The 14,499-nt window shown below is 37.0% G+C and overlaps 1 protein-coding gene across 7 annotated transcripts in view; it reads left to right on the forward strand.

Moving 5' to 3' along the window:
- The first annotated feature begins 2,925 nt into the window (after positions 1 to 2,925).
- Positions 2,926 to 14,499, forward strand: part of FAP (fibroblast activation protein alpha) — a 73,614-nt gene continuing 62,040 nt past the window's right edge. For 2 of the 7 annotated variants that reach the window (XR_014143577.1, XM_081814309.1), the window contains exons 1-3: positions 2,926 to 3,165; positions 4,040 to 4,217; positions 4,547 to 4,631. Coding sequence is in view for 5 of the 7 variants with exons in the window: in XM_081814309.1 (XP_081670435.1) it covers positions 4,212 to 4,217; positions 4,547 to 4,631 (91 nt within the window). In the remaining 2 variants the exon portion in view is untranslated. Of the gene's footprint in view, positions 3,166 to 4,039; positions 4,301 to 4,546; positions 4,632 to 14,499 lie in introns of those variants that run through there. The other 5 variants (XR_014143576.1, XM_081814308.1, XM_081814305.1 and 2 more) reach the window with 4 other exon arrangements.

Raw genomic sequence — 14,499 nt, forward strand, 5'->3', positions numbered from 1 at the left:
GCTTACACATTCAATTTATACCATTTAATCAGTCTTTCTTGATTAAGCATTTCTAAGGAGATGTAGTAGTTACATATTTAAGGTGCATCAAGGCACCCAAAGAAATGGGTTATTTCTCTAATTTTTTTTCTAATCTAACTTTGATTGTTAACTCTCTGCACATCCAAGGAGAACTTGCCCTAATTATTATATTTAGACATCTATTTATAGCTGACATCTAATTATATCTGACATCTAATTATAACATCTATTAAGGTAATAGGTACCAATTACAAACTCGGAGGCATGTTGCTTCATATTCTCCCTTACATAACAATTGCAGTTTTAGGAAATAGACCAGATTCAAAAAGTGATTTAAACTCTGTCAATTCTCATTGACACTTTTATGCCACTTCTTTCAAATCTATAGTTATGTGATAGTTATTATGAGCTTTGAAGATCTCAGGAATCCTTCAGCTTGGATCTCAAAATCTCTTTGATGATGGGATTCTGCTTAATCCCTTAATTTAAATAAGTCCTTGGAGGAAGACATTTTAACCCCAGGCAATGTATAATTATTGTTCTGATTACTAAACCCCCATTGTAACAGAACTCTAACCGAATTAATATTTTGGACACTATCCTTGTAGAGTGAGACTGTGGTCTTTTAAGACATGTATAACAATGTTCTCTGAAAATGTGAAGATTGTGCATATTTTAATGATAATGATTCTACCATCGTACCTTTAAAATATCTCTGAATAGAAAATCAGTGAGATGTCAATTAAATTAAAAAATATTTATTACTATTGAATCAGCTTCAGGAGGTATTACAGAGAAGCAATGTAATATGATAATATTGGGTTCTGTTGGAATCCTGGGCAAGTTATCTAATTTTTCTGGACTCCATTTCCTAATCAGTAAAATGAGTTTTGGTTATGAGTTAAAAGAAATAGTGTATTAAAGCTCTTTGTATATACCCTGACCTGGAAATATTTATTGAATCTAAGGAATCAGATGGGCATGCATGGACTTCTTAAGTGCAAATTCTTATTTTATAAAAATCAAGGTTTCTGTAGGCTCCACTCCTGCCCTCATACCCCTTACTTATCACTTGTCCTTAAATAATCTTAGTCTTAGATTTTGGTTCATAAATGTATCTCTCTTTTTTTATTCTTCTACCTCCAAATAAAAAGACAGAATCCCTATTTATGCCTTCAGCATGGTCTTACCCCATTCACTCTCTATGAGTATATCACTGGATGTGTTTTCTAGGAAAACATCTAAATCAAACTCATTTTTGGCAGACACACAATAGCTATTGCTAAATAGTTCTAGAAATCTGTCTTAGTAAGCTAAAGATTTATGTTATAGTTAACTTTCCCAGTGGGCTTACCAGAATGTAGTCATACTCCAAATTAAGCCTTAGAAGGCCCATCTTTGGGAAAAGCTCAGTTGAACCTCTACTATCCTAATTCTTGCTCTTAGTTTTTTACAGGCCGAAGTCATACTTTCCATTTTTGTTACATTTGAATAGATCCAGAGTCACTTTCTGAAAAAAGTCCCAGTCCTGACCAAAACTAGACCTACTCTATGGTTTACAAACATGGTATGTGGATTTCATGACTCTCTTCCTGGATCCATGCTGAAGTCAACAGCCAATCACGAGTCTCTTTCCTACTAAGGACGAACCTAGACTGAGGCTCATTCTCAGCCAGCGTTCCAGAAAGGGAAAAGAAACAAATATGTAAGAACTTCCCTGCCCTGCTTGTACTAGAAAGTAAGCTCCCTGAGGACACAGGCTGAGGCTTATTCATATGTGTTTTCCTGACAGACAAACTGATTGGATGTTGATTCACTGTGTAAAATAAGAATGGTAGTCAGTTTCCTTAATGTTTAAAAAAAATGTTAGCATAAGCATTTTTGTATTCAATCTGAAAGAAGAAAAAGCCAGTAAAGATGTTATAATATTAAAAGCATCCAAATTTTTGTGGGAGTCTCTGTTTGGATGAAAGCTAGAACACTTACACAGTATCTCAGAGGGATGGACATGTGAAGCTCTATTAAAGCAACATGTCCCTAACCTATGGAATCACATGGAAAAACTCTTGACATCTTTACTTCTGTAGTTAGTTCCATTTTTCTAAAAACAGTTTAAACCAGTAAGAATTTTCCAGAAGTTGAATTTGAATCACCAACCTTCCAAGGAAAAAATAAACAAAACTAAGTAAACATATTTCAGCCTCAAAATTTCCCCCACTCACTAACAGTTTCAACCTAAATCTGTTCCTCTTAAAGCACCCCAATTTCTCTATAAAACTTATTAAATGAGTCTCTTGTGGACACCCACACTTGGCTGCAATCCTAAATGTGCCTCAGACCAGACACATGTCAGTGCATTTTTAATTGCTAAAGCAAATAGTATCCATTTTAATTACACCCTCATCATTTATTACAGTCACTCTTCAGAATGTGAAGTCTTGGAAATAACACACTAAAAAGTACTTGTGGACTCTGGGGCTTTGGCAGGCTCGGACAAAACTTTTGAGAACATGCTGTGTGAATTTTCCAAAGGAGGCAATCAATCTGAGAGGACACACACAGGAGCTGTTCATTTGGAACCTAGCTGGTGGCTTTTATCTCGGATTTGAGGATCTCACAATCAATAGAAATGCAAGTTTAGAGCATAACCTGGATATTACTCTTAATCATTGCTTCAGTTTGTAAAGAGCTGGTCCCATCAACTGCCAAAGAGGGAGACTCATCTAGAATCCGGGTGGCTACATCTCTCTGCCAGTAAGTGCTTAATGACTCATTTTCCTCAACAGAATTTTCATAAGACTGGAATTCAGGGAGGGTTGTCTGGAGAATGTCTGAAAGGAAGTTCGCAAGCCACTGTCCTGCTGTTTGCTGGAGAAAGCCTCCTATGGTAGCCAGACCAGTTGATTAAAGCAAACAGCAACAGATTTCAGTATTGTTTCCTCATTACCTTTCATGAACAACCCTGGAGATGTCACCATGAAGTTTGTTTTAGTCATTGTGAGAACATCATAAACTTCCAGAAAAGAAAATCATGAGTGGAAAAACTAAAAACACAGTAGGTTAACAATTGTGTTTATGTGGAACCACAATCTATCCGAGTGTCTTGCACTGAACCAGCCAGAATACTCCAAGAAACTGTTGTATGTATGTATTTTTAAAAAAATTCAGTCAACCTTTTTTTCTGATCTGTCGGGCTGACCAATTGCTTTGCAATTACATAGATTTAGCCAAAATGAAATTGTACTTAAGACTTACCTCTGTTTTCAAATGCTTTTTTATTTGTCTTAGAGGCTTTATAATTACTGAATGGTCTTCTCTCTCAGAATATATTCTGAGATGGAAGCAAAAATATCACTTTTGCAAAGCCATTTCCATTCTTCCAAAGGTCTGTTGGTAAATTATTCTTACTGATCTTTCCATCTTTCTGGCCTGTGCATACACACCTAACCCATACTAAATTTCACCAGATGGCATTTTATTTCTTTAAAGTAAAGCAGTCGTGGGTTTAGACAGTTGAATTTTTAAACTTCTGTATTTACTGAAAGTGCATATGGTGCTATATGGACAAAGAAATTGTGCTGAAAGAAAAACATTTCTGTCCGCAAGTACCTCATAATTTCCCAGAGGAATAAAAATGTGCACTTATGTGGTGTATGTCTCATAAAATCTTATATGGCTTTAATTTTCTTTCTCTGCTAAAAAATAGATATATGTGTATTGTGTGTACCTGGAGGTTGTACTATTTTAAATTCTTCTTTTGGTTGCAAATAAAATGGTTACACAAAATGTGATCGCTTGCCAAAGTGATCCGTAAGTGATTTCTAGAAGAAAATGAAACATAAACCCGACCTTGTTAAAAAAAAAAAAAAAAAAAGACAACTAAAACCTCTGTATGTCAACGTAAGCAGATGTTGGTGTAGAATTTACAAGGATGAGAAGGCTATAAAACCTCCCTTGAGCCACTCACAGTTCATTTCAAGGCCAAGAACGCCCCCAAAATCTGTTTCTAATTTTACAGAAATCTTTTGAAATTTGGCCCGGTATTCAAAAGTCCGTGGAAAGAAAAAAACCTTGTCCTAGCTTCAGCTTCCAACTCTGAAGACAGACTTGCTTCTTTCAACGGTTTTCACAGATCCGGTGACCTACGCTCTGAAGTCAGAATTAGCTAACTTTCAAAAACATCTGGAAAAATGAAGGTTAGTATATGCAGCCTCAGGTGTTGCTAAAGAAGGAGGACTGGCTGAGTTGAGTTCGATCACAGTTTTCTATTGTTTAGAAGGTGAGGATTTGTACATAAGTATGTACTTCCTGGAGTGGGTTGGGATTGGGAGATTGTTCTAAATATACTGTAGAAACATTTGTCCTTGCAGAGCTGGGAGAATTCCAGCAATTATAGCCAGATCAGTGGAAAACAATCAAAGGCTTTGTGGGGAGAGAGAAATAGGATTTAGGTGTAAACAAAATCTTGCCATTTCTACTATTTAACAGAAACTGTGTATATGTCAATTTTCTTTATTTTATGTAGACATGGTTAAAAATTGTACTTGGAGTTGCAACTTCTGCTGTGCTTGCTTTATTGGTGATGTGCATTATCTTACGTCCTTCAAGAGGTAAGAATTTTCTCTGATTTGCTCTATCTGCCTAGGATAGCTCGGAAAGTGCACTAATGCATGGTCACAAGTGATTGAACATTTCTTAAGTGCTTATTTCCCAAAGTAAGTCTGTTATTTCTAAGAAGACATATAAGCTCACAGATATGTTGTTGAGCAACCAGAAATACTGAGGAATTTAAGGCACGAGTAGGAAGAGATTCCCAGGATTACTTCAGCAATAGAAAAACCTAAGCACTATTCTGTATCACCCCCACACCCCCCACAATATCTGCTAAATTACAAGTCTGGACAGGCCTTTAGAGAAAATATTTTTAACTAACATTTCTTTTCATTATTGTAAAGATAAGTAAGAATGGAAAAGTCAAAACAGAACCTATGGAGTTTTGTATTATGAGACTTTCCAAAAACGTAGGGAGGCAGCAGCAAATAGAGATCCCAGGAATAGCTACAGAAAAGGTGAAATTGTTGCTCTAGATGCAGTAGCAATGAAAAATCAGATTAGAAGACTATTATCAAGAAAGCATTAAGTGATAATCCTTTTAGAAGATTAACATTGATTTCAGTTTGCTGTAAGATGGAAGATACTATGAACTGATACTGGGGCTAGTTTGAATTTAAATTAAGACTCTGTCCACAAATAACCCAGTGATATTAGGGGAATAGGTTCTTAGGAAATGGTTGATGAAGAGAAGCTCAAATTCTAAAACAGGAAAAATTACAACAAAAACAGGTCTTGTGTCTTGGGGTCTTGGGGAAGGGGGAAAGTTTGTACTAATAAATGTTAAAAAAAAAAAGCTTATGATAGCTAAGATGGGAAATATTTTTGGTTACAGATTAACTGACAGTAAAGGAAGACCAATGGTAAGCCTTTAGCTAAAAAAATAATCTGTTGTTCTAAAAAATGAAATATAGAAAAATATTTTGAAAAGTTCAACATGCTAGTGGGATTTTCACAGAATTACAAAATGGAGAAGTTAATCAATAAGAAGAAAACAGTGTTCTTATATCTTCAGTGTTAATCTTTAGTCCTTATTTCTGCTATCTGCTGGCATTTGATTACTCTTAGGATGCTGAGATGTGTGTACGCATCCATATTTTTCATGGTTTTTCAGGTTAAAATTGTTTTCAGACCAGTGTCTCACCTCAATGGTTTTGGGCCATATTTCCCTCATATGAGTAACTGTCTGATGGCAGATTAAGTCCATTTGGCCTATTGAATGCTAATCCATTCAAAATTAACTCCTTCTTTGGAAAGAAAATCACCAATACTTGAAATTAACATTTTGCTCCCTCAAAAATTAATGTTCTGAGAACAAAAGTGTATGGAAATTATTGTGAGCTTACCTCATGTCCACGGGCAAGACTGGATTGCAATGGCACTTTGGAATTTAAGCCATAATTTTTCATGAGCAACATACTATAGTTACACATTTATAAAAAGTATATAAGTATACGACACATAGAAATTTGTGTAATTATACACAGTCTCAATCCTTACTTTCTTCCCAAGTTTAGACATGTATCTTATACCCATAAATATATGTTATAAACTTCATATAGTATAAAATGCCTGTCATTTATAACAGTTTTCTGTTTCAACCAACAGGATTATTCTCAGGGCAAAGTAATTTCCTGAAAGAGTCAAATAATCAAATTAAACTTTAGATAAAATTTTATTACTCTGAGCAACAGAAAAATCATAAAAAAGCTGAGAACTGTATCTTTTCTATCTATAATATTCTCTGTCTATTCTAAGTTGGCTGAAGAACTTCTCAGAATGCCACTCAAATAATTTGTACATGGGACTATTCATTGTCCCATTTCCTGAGCAGGACCAGGGTCAAAGCCCTCCTTCCCACACATCTGTGTACAGGCAGCCCTGATGCTCAGTGCATCCTTCTGACCTCCCCTCCTGACTTCTTCTTTTTTTTTTTAAAGATTTATTTATTTATTTGAGAGAGCGAGAATGAGAGAGAGAGAGTACATGAGAGGGGGGAGGGTTAGAGGGAGAAGCAGGCTCCTTGCTGAGCAGGGAGCCTGATGCAGGACTCGATCCAGGGACTCCAGGATCATGACCTGAGCCAAAGGCAGTCGCTTAACCAACTGAGCCACCCAGGCATCCCTGCCCTCCTGACTTCTCACCCCACTCCTTAATCACCCCAGGTCTGGAGCTTCCCTCTCACCTCTGCCCAGTGCCTGGTGAGAGTAGCATCTAAGGTACTAAGGCAGGAGAAGGGAAGGAGGAACAGAGAACTCAATGCCAAGTTAGCTTCCAGTTAGCCTTCTCACACTTCCTCAGAAATCCCATTACCTCACGTTGGCCTTAGGTGCCCTCATATTGTTAGCCCAGGATCTCTGCGCCAGCGTATAAATAGTCTTCCTTTGAGAAACTTAAAGACCCGCTTAAGAAACCTGGGTTCACTTATTTATTTATTATCGAAGTAAATCCCACCAATGACCTGCCCATCATTGTGCCAGTTGCCAGGGAAACAAAGGTGCAGTGGTCTAGATTTCCTTGTGAAAGGCAAGGTAAAAACCCCCCATGGAAGCATGGTCATCACCACCAAAGGGATTTCTGCTGGTCCATCCCCCCCAGGTCCCAGTGAAAGAAGGGGAGATATGGGCTTGTCCACAAAGGGAGAAGGTCCCAGAAACACCAGCCTCAGTTCATAAAAGAGCTGTGGAGGAATTAGGCAGGATTTTAGGAACAAATAGGAAAATGTAGTGGTGAAATGAAAAAGATCCATTTAGTTCACCCATGTAAGGGACAACTTTTTTGGAAACTTCCAAAATTTCCCATTTTTATTTGCACCAAACGGGAAACACACATGGGTTTCTATTCCTTAGTCCCAGGCCATCCCCTTTTGACTCAGTCTACCCCTGTTCCATGGCTGCCCTTTCTATTCTCCTGCCTCTATTCACTTTTCTTCCAAAGCATCACTCCACTTCCCCTGTGAAGATGCAACCAGGCCAAGAACAGAAACTAACCTCCACACCTTCCCCTCATTTTTGCCAACCCCAAAGACAAATGCACAGATCTTGTTTCAAGAGATTTCATGAGATAAACACAAACACACAAAAAATTGGAATTGGAAAGTGATAAACGTTCCAGAATTTCAAAAGTAAATTCTATATGGCCTTGCCTCACAATTTACAATCTCTGAATTCCTGGACCTGAGTTTGTGAAATTTGTGTGTGAAGGGACGGGTAGGCATGAACTGCGCTCCCCTTGACTTCTATTGAGTGTAGAGCTCCCCACATGAGGATAAGCAAATGTTCCATAGATATTAGCTATTAGTTTTCTACAATTTAACATAAGTAGCTGCTGAAATAATGACAGCTAGAATTTTACTGTGGTCTTCATCCTACTATACATATAACACAAAGATGGCAAGTAGGCCCTACTGTGTGATGTATTCCAATTTCAACAATGTTCTCAATTCTGAGAGTAGAGAGTCTTTACCCCTGGGTATCAGTCCTGTTCCTAACCCCCACCACCTTGGCTCAAAAACAAATATTTTTCAGAAACTTTTGCGTGCAAGGCACTCATACAGGATACTGGCAGCTCTGATGCAAAAGCAAGAGAGAAAAAAGTGAGAAGATAAAGGAAGCTGGAGATGGGCGTAGAGGATAAAGTTGAAGGAAAAAAAAAAAGAAGAGGGGGGAAATGCAGTGGAGAGAAATTGGAAGTTCTCTTGGGCAGTGCCTCTAGACCTCCCAATGAAAGGAGAACCACTGTAAGTCCAGCCTCAGACCTCCCTGAAATCCTTTGTCTACCTTTAAACGTTTTGCCTTTTCTGTTGTTTTGGGTTTGCAGTGTTTTATACAAATTTGTATAGTTGCTAGTTTTTAAAAATTGGCAGATTTCACATAAAAATCTTAGATTCTTGACTCCTCTTTAAATATTAGATCTGGGGCGCCTGGGTGGCTCAGTTGGTTAAGCGACTGCCTTCAGCTCAGGTCATGATCCTGGAGTCCCTGGATCGAGTCCCGCATCGGGCTCCCTGCTTGGCGGGGAGTCTGCTTCTCCCTCTGACCCTCCCCCCTCTCATGTGCTCTCTCTCATTCTCTCTCTCTCAAATAAATAAATAAAATCTTTAAATAAATAAATAAATAAATAAATATTAGATCTGGCAGCATTGGGCCCAGGGTAATAGTTAGTTGAGAAGTACGTGCTGTCTTTAGATGGGCAATGCATTCTCCAGCGTGCCACAGACCCTACAACTTCATGCTTTATTGTGCTCAAGCTACCATATTCATTTACAATATCTACCTGATTTCTAGAAAAAGTTGGATTTTTTTTAAAGATTTTATTTATTTATTTGAGGTACAGATAGAGAGAGAGCACAAGCAGGAGGGAGGGGCAGAGGGAGAGGGAGAAGCAGGCTCCCCACTGAGCTAGGAGCCCGACGTGGGGCTCGATCCCAGGACCCTGGGATCATGACCTGAGCCGAAGGCAGATGCTTAACCGACTGAGCCACGCAGGCGCCCTGAAACAGTTTGATTTTTAACCCTTGGACTGGAAGAGGTATATGGTTCCTCCTGGATTAAAAATAACAATCTACTGAATATGAAAAGCCTGAGATGAACAGCCCACAGTTATCCAATATCCACAATGTCCAGTCCACTGTGGTTCCTAGACATGTCGATTATTTGTCCAACAATTATTTGTTAAGCACCTTCCAAAAAATTGCCACTGGTCTAGGGCCTGAATGACAAGGTCTCCACCCTTAGGAAAGAGCAGTCTGATAATAAGCAAGTAAACAAATATGTAAGATATTTCAAATTCCTTAAAGTGTTACATAGAACAAGTAGAGTGAGGGTTGTGTTAGACCTCTAAGGCTGCCAGAACAGAATACCACAGACTGGGTGGCTTCAACAGCTGACATTTATTTTCTCCCAGTTCTGGAGGCTAGAAGTCCAGGATCAGGGTGCAGACAGGTTTGGTTTTTTTGGAAGCTTCCCTCCTTTGCTTGTAGATGCCTGCCTTCTCTCTGTGTCCTCACATGGCCTTTTCTCTAGGCACACATACTCCTGGTGCTTCTTCCTCTTCTTATAAGGACACCAGTTATACTGGATTAGGGCTCCACTATTATATTTTATATAATCTTAATTATGTGCCTCCTTAAAGGCACTGTCTCCAAACACAGTCACACTGATGGTTAGAGCTTCAGTCTTTGAATTTGGGGGACACAATTCAGTCTGTAATGAAGCTTGTCCATGAGGCTTCTCTGAGGTGATATTTGAGCTGAGACCTTAAGGACAGGGAGGACACAATCCTTAATGCCGGGATAAATTCTCAATGCAGAGGAAAATGCAAGCACAAAGTCCCTGAGGCAGGAAAGTGAATTCAAGGAGCCAAAAAGAGAATGATAGCTGTGAGGTCGAGTTACATAAACAAGTTAACACAGGAAAATATGTATATACATATGTATTTACAATTATACACACAGATAAAAAATGTACAGTGATTGCTTACTTAGCTAGGTAATGCTCTATACAATCCTTTTCAGGAGCTATCTGAAACCATAGACAATTTAGATAGAACAGAAATCAATATTTTGCAAGAAGAAATATAATTTAGAATGTCTGCATGTTAGGCAGAAATCTATTGTTGTTGTTATGATTATTATTACTACTATAACCTCAGTCATCACTTTTTTGTAAAATAAGATACATGCGAGACAAAATCGTCTTCAAAGGAGAAGTGAATATGTTTTTAAGGCTTGAAATTTTCCCAGTATCAACATTCAGAACTGTGAAACAGACTCCCTCAAACATCTTAAGGGTTTTAAGCTTATTTTTTCACTGTTCTTTTGGAGGAAATCTGGGGAAGTCTGAAGGGTTGAAGAAAAGGTTCAGAAAGTTCACGGACATAAAGGAGCTTTTGAGTTGAGTGTAAATAAATCAACTTTGCAGATTATATTTCCATAATTTACACTTGGATTTTAAAATCACAGAAGATGAATCTTGGCAAACTTTCTCCAAGTTTTGCCAAATTCTAAATAATATAGAAAATAATCCCAGTCTTTGGATGAATCCCATAATGCAGAGGAGTTTACCTTTCTCTGATTTCCAAAGCGAATTGTGTTACAACTTACACAAGAACATCTAGCCATAGACACACCTTGGAAAAAAAAAAAAAATTCTAAAGCTCAAATTGGGGATGTGTAATCTGGGATAAAAGTTTTTAAGAGCCAGAGACAGTCAAAATGAGATTTAAAATATATTGTAATAGTTAACACAGTAGGCACAAATTGAAATGATCTTTCCATAAGATAATCAAATACTAATCAGTCTTTTGTTTAAAATTTATTCCCTATTTATATGTAGAGGAAAAAACGTATTTTTCATTTCAGTATCCTTGCAAAATATAAAAACTATGTAGTAAAAACAGAATAACTTACAGCTGTTATTAATCTTTATTTCTATTAGTCATAAGAAGAATATGATTGCTTAGTATCTAAATTAAATTTTTTCGTACAGATTATGATTTTATACTTGGTAGAAAAACTGATGTGATAGAACTCTTTAAAGGAACAGGATAGATATACAATGGAATATTACTCAGCCATCAAAAAGAATGAAATCTTGCCATTTGTAACAACATGGATGGAGCTAGAGGGTATTATGCTACAAAGATGTCACAAGAAAAAAAATTGCAGACCAATATATCTTATAAATATAGATGAAAAAATCCTCAACAAAATACTAGCAAACCAAATTCAGCAACATCTAAAGGATTGTATACCATTACCATGTGGAATTTATCCAAAGAATACAAGATTGGTTTAACATCCAAAAATCAATTACTATAATAAACTGCATTAATAGGAGAAAGGACAAAAACCACATGATTATCTCAATAGACACAGAAAAAGGATTTAACGAAATCTAGCACCCTTTCATTATGAAAACACTCAGCAGACTAAAAATAGGAAGAAATTTCCTCTTTCTGATAAAGGACATCTACAAAAAACTCACAGCTAACATCACAGTGATAAAAGATTCAGTGCTTTCCCCCTAATATTGAGAACAACACAGCATTTCTGCTCTCAGCCATTTCTGTTCAATATTTTTTGGTGGTTGTACCAGAGCAATTAGGTAAGGAGAAGAAATAAAAAGTATTCAGACTGGAAAGGAAGAAGTAAATCTATTTCTATTTGCAGATGACATAATCTGGTTTATAGAAAATCTCAAGGAATTCACCAAAAAACTATTCAAACTAATAACTTTAGAAAAGTTGCAAGACACAAGATCAATATATAAAAATCAACTGCATTTCTATACATTAGTGATAAATGATACAAAAAGATCTAAATAATGGAAAGACATCCTATGTAAACTTAATAATCAGAAAACTAAATATTTTTAAAATGGCAATACTCCCTGAATTTATCTACAGCTTAAGTATAATTCTTAAATGTAATTCTTATCCAAATCCCAATAACTTGCAGAAATTGACAAGCTGAACCTAAAATTCATACGAAAATGAAAAGGACCCAGAATAGCTATCTTGAAAAAGAACAAAGTTGGAGGAATCACACTTGCTTATTTCAAAACTTACTACAAAACTTACATAATCAAAATAGTGTGGTGCCTGCATAAGGATACACATATAGATCAATGGAATATAATTTAGAGTCCAAAACTAAGTCATATATACATATACACATATATATATGTATATGTATATGTGTATATATATATATATATATTTCATTGATTTTTTTGGTAAGGGTGCCATGACAATTTAATGGGGAAAGTTTTTTCAACAAATGGTATTGAGACAAATGGATATCCAGATGCAAAAACAACAACAAAAAAAAAACCAGACTGGACTTCCTTCCTCACACAATACATAAAAATTAACTCAAAATGGATCAGAGACTTAAATGTAAAAGCTAAATCTATAAAAGTCTTCTTTAAAGATTTTATTTATTTATTTGAGAGAGAGAGAGAGAAAGAGAGAGCATGAGTGGGGTGAGGGGCAAAGGGAGAAGCAGACTCCCTGCTGAGCAGGGAGCCCAATGTGGGGCTTGATCCTGGAACTCTGGGATCATGACCTGAGCCAAAGGCAGATACTTAACCTACTGAACCACCCAAGTGCCCCTAAATCTATAAAAGTCTTAAAACAAAACATAGGAATGAATCTTCATGTTCTTGGATTAGTCAGTGGTTTCTTAGATATGACCAGAAGCACAAGCAACAAAAGAAAAAGTATATATATTGAACTTCATTGAAATTTAATGCTTTGGGGTTACAAAGGATACCATCAAGAAAGTGCAAAGACTACCCACAAAATGGGAAAAAATGTTTGCAAATCATATACCTGATAAGGAACTTGCATCCAGAATGCATAAAGAACTCTTAAAAATCAATAATAAAAAGGCAAATAACCCAATTTAAAAATGGACAAAGGATAAACATCCCCCCCAAAAAAGGTATACAAATGACCAATAAGCACATGAAAAGATATTTAGCATCATTAGCCATTAGGAAAATGTAAATCAAAACCTGAATGAAATACCAGGAATGAAGTTGTAGGTGGAACAATTTGGCATCCATTATAGTCTATTGAGAAATGGCTTGGCCTTGGGGGTGCAGTAGAAATGGAGAAAAGCAGACAGATAGAGATTTTGGAGACTGAGTTATCAGGCTTGGGTGTTGGACAAAGGCAATAAGGAAAGGGGGGGTCAAGGATATCTCCCAGGTATTTGAGTTGAGGAACCCTATGGATGATACTGCTATTAACTTAGAGAAGTCTGGAGGGACAGCATGGAATTCTTTTATTCTTAGCTTTCAACATTTTGATTTTGAAATGCCCGAGAGATGTGCAAGCAGAGATGTTAAGGAAGAGGTTTAATAGGCAGGTCTGGAATCCAGAGAAGAAACCCACTGGGGGTCAGGTGTGGCAGCGATAGTGGAGGTGAGTCAGCCCAAGGATATGGAATAGAAATCCTGGGAGAATGAAATGGCTGAGGAAAGTGGTTCTTCCTCAGACCCCAAGGAACGCCAATATGAGCCACACCAAAATCGGAAGTAGAGACTAGAGGAAGCTGAGCTGGCAAAGGAGACTGAGTGAGCCTTCAAAAATAGACAAGCCTGGTGATGGGTATTAAAGAGGGCATGTTCTGCATGGAGCACTGGGTGTTATATGCAAACAATGAATCACGGAACACTACATCAAAAACTAATGATGTACTGTATGGTGATTAACATAATAAAATTAAAAGAAAAAATAGACAAGGTTTGCTTTCACCTTCAGGGTCACCCGAATGGCATCTACTGTTCCTGTTCTTATACATTATGTTGATCATATCTTCTGATCTTCAAAGCTTTAGAGATCATGAAAAAATGCCCTAATTAAAATAACATAGCATGACAATCATATAATACACAAATGGACTTAAAAAAACCCTGACAATTCCTTTGACTTACGTTGTACAGTGTTATTTGTAGAGAGAACCATGGAAAATTGCTTTCAGAAACTGGGAGCTACTACGTTCTTCAGTGACCTCTTTGCTTTGACGAAGCTCAAATTGCCTCATTTTCTCTCAACCTACATTTTGAGGTATAATTATTCTAACCTCTTGTGTGTTGCTTGGTTCTTGGCCTTATTTCTGTGTTTGTTTTGTTCTGTTGTTGTTGCTCTGATGTGTGCTTTCACTTTAAATCACAGTATAATAATAAAATGCCAGCCTCTCAGATCAGATGGAGTTGATTTAAACTCCATCTCTGTTATGTATTAGGCAAGCTACTTTACTTCTCTGATTTCCACTTCCTAATCGGTAAAATGGTGTTAATAATAGGACTTATGTCCAAGAGTTGCTGTGAGTATTTAACGGGACCAACGCGTGTAGCA

Source organism: Leptonychotes weddellii, chromosome 3, assembly GCF_054177405.1.
Source record: "Leptonychotes weddellii isolate Sample4059 chromosome 3, ASM5417740v2, whole genome shotgun sequence".
NCBI classification, from domain to species: domain Eukaryota; kingdom Metazoa; phylum Chordata; class Mammalia; order Carnivora; family Phocidae; genus Leptonychotes; species Leptonychotes weddellii.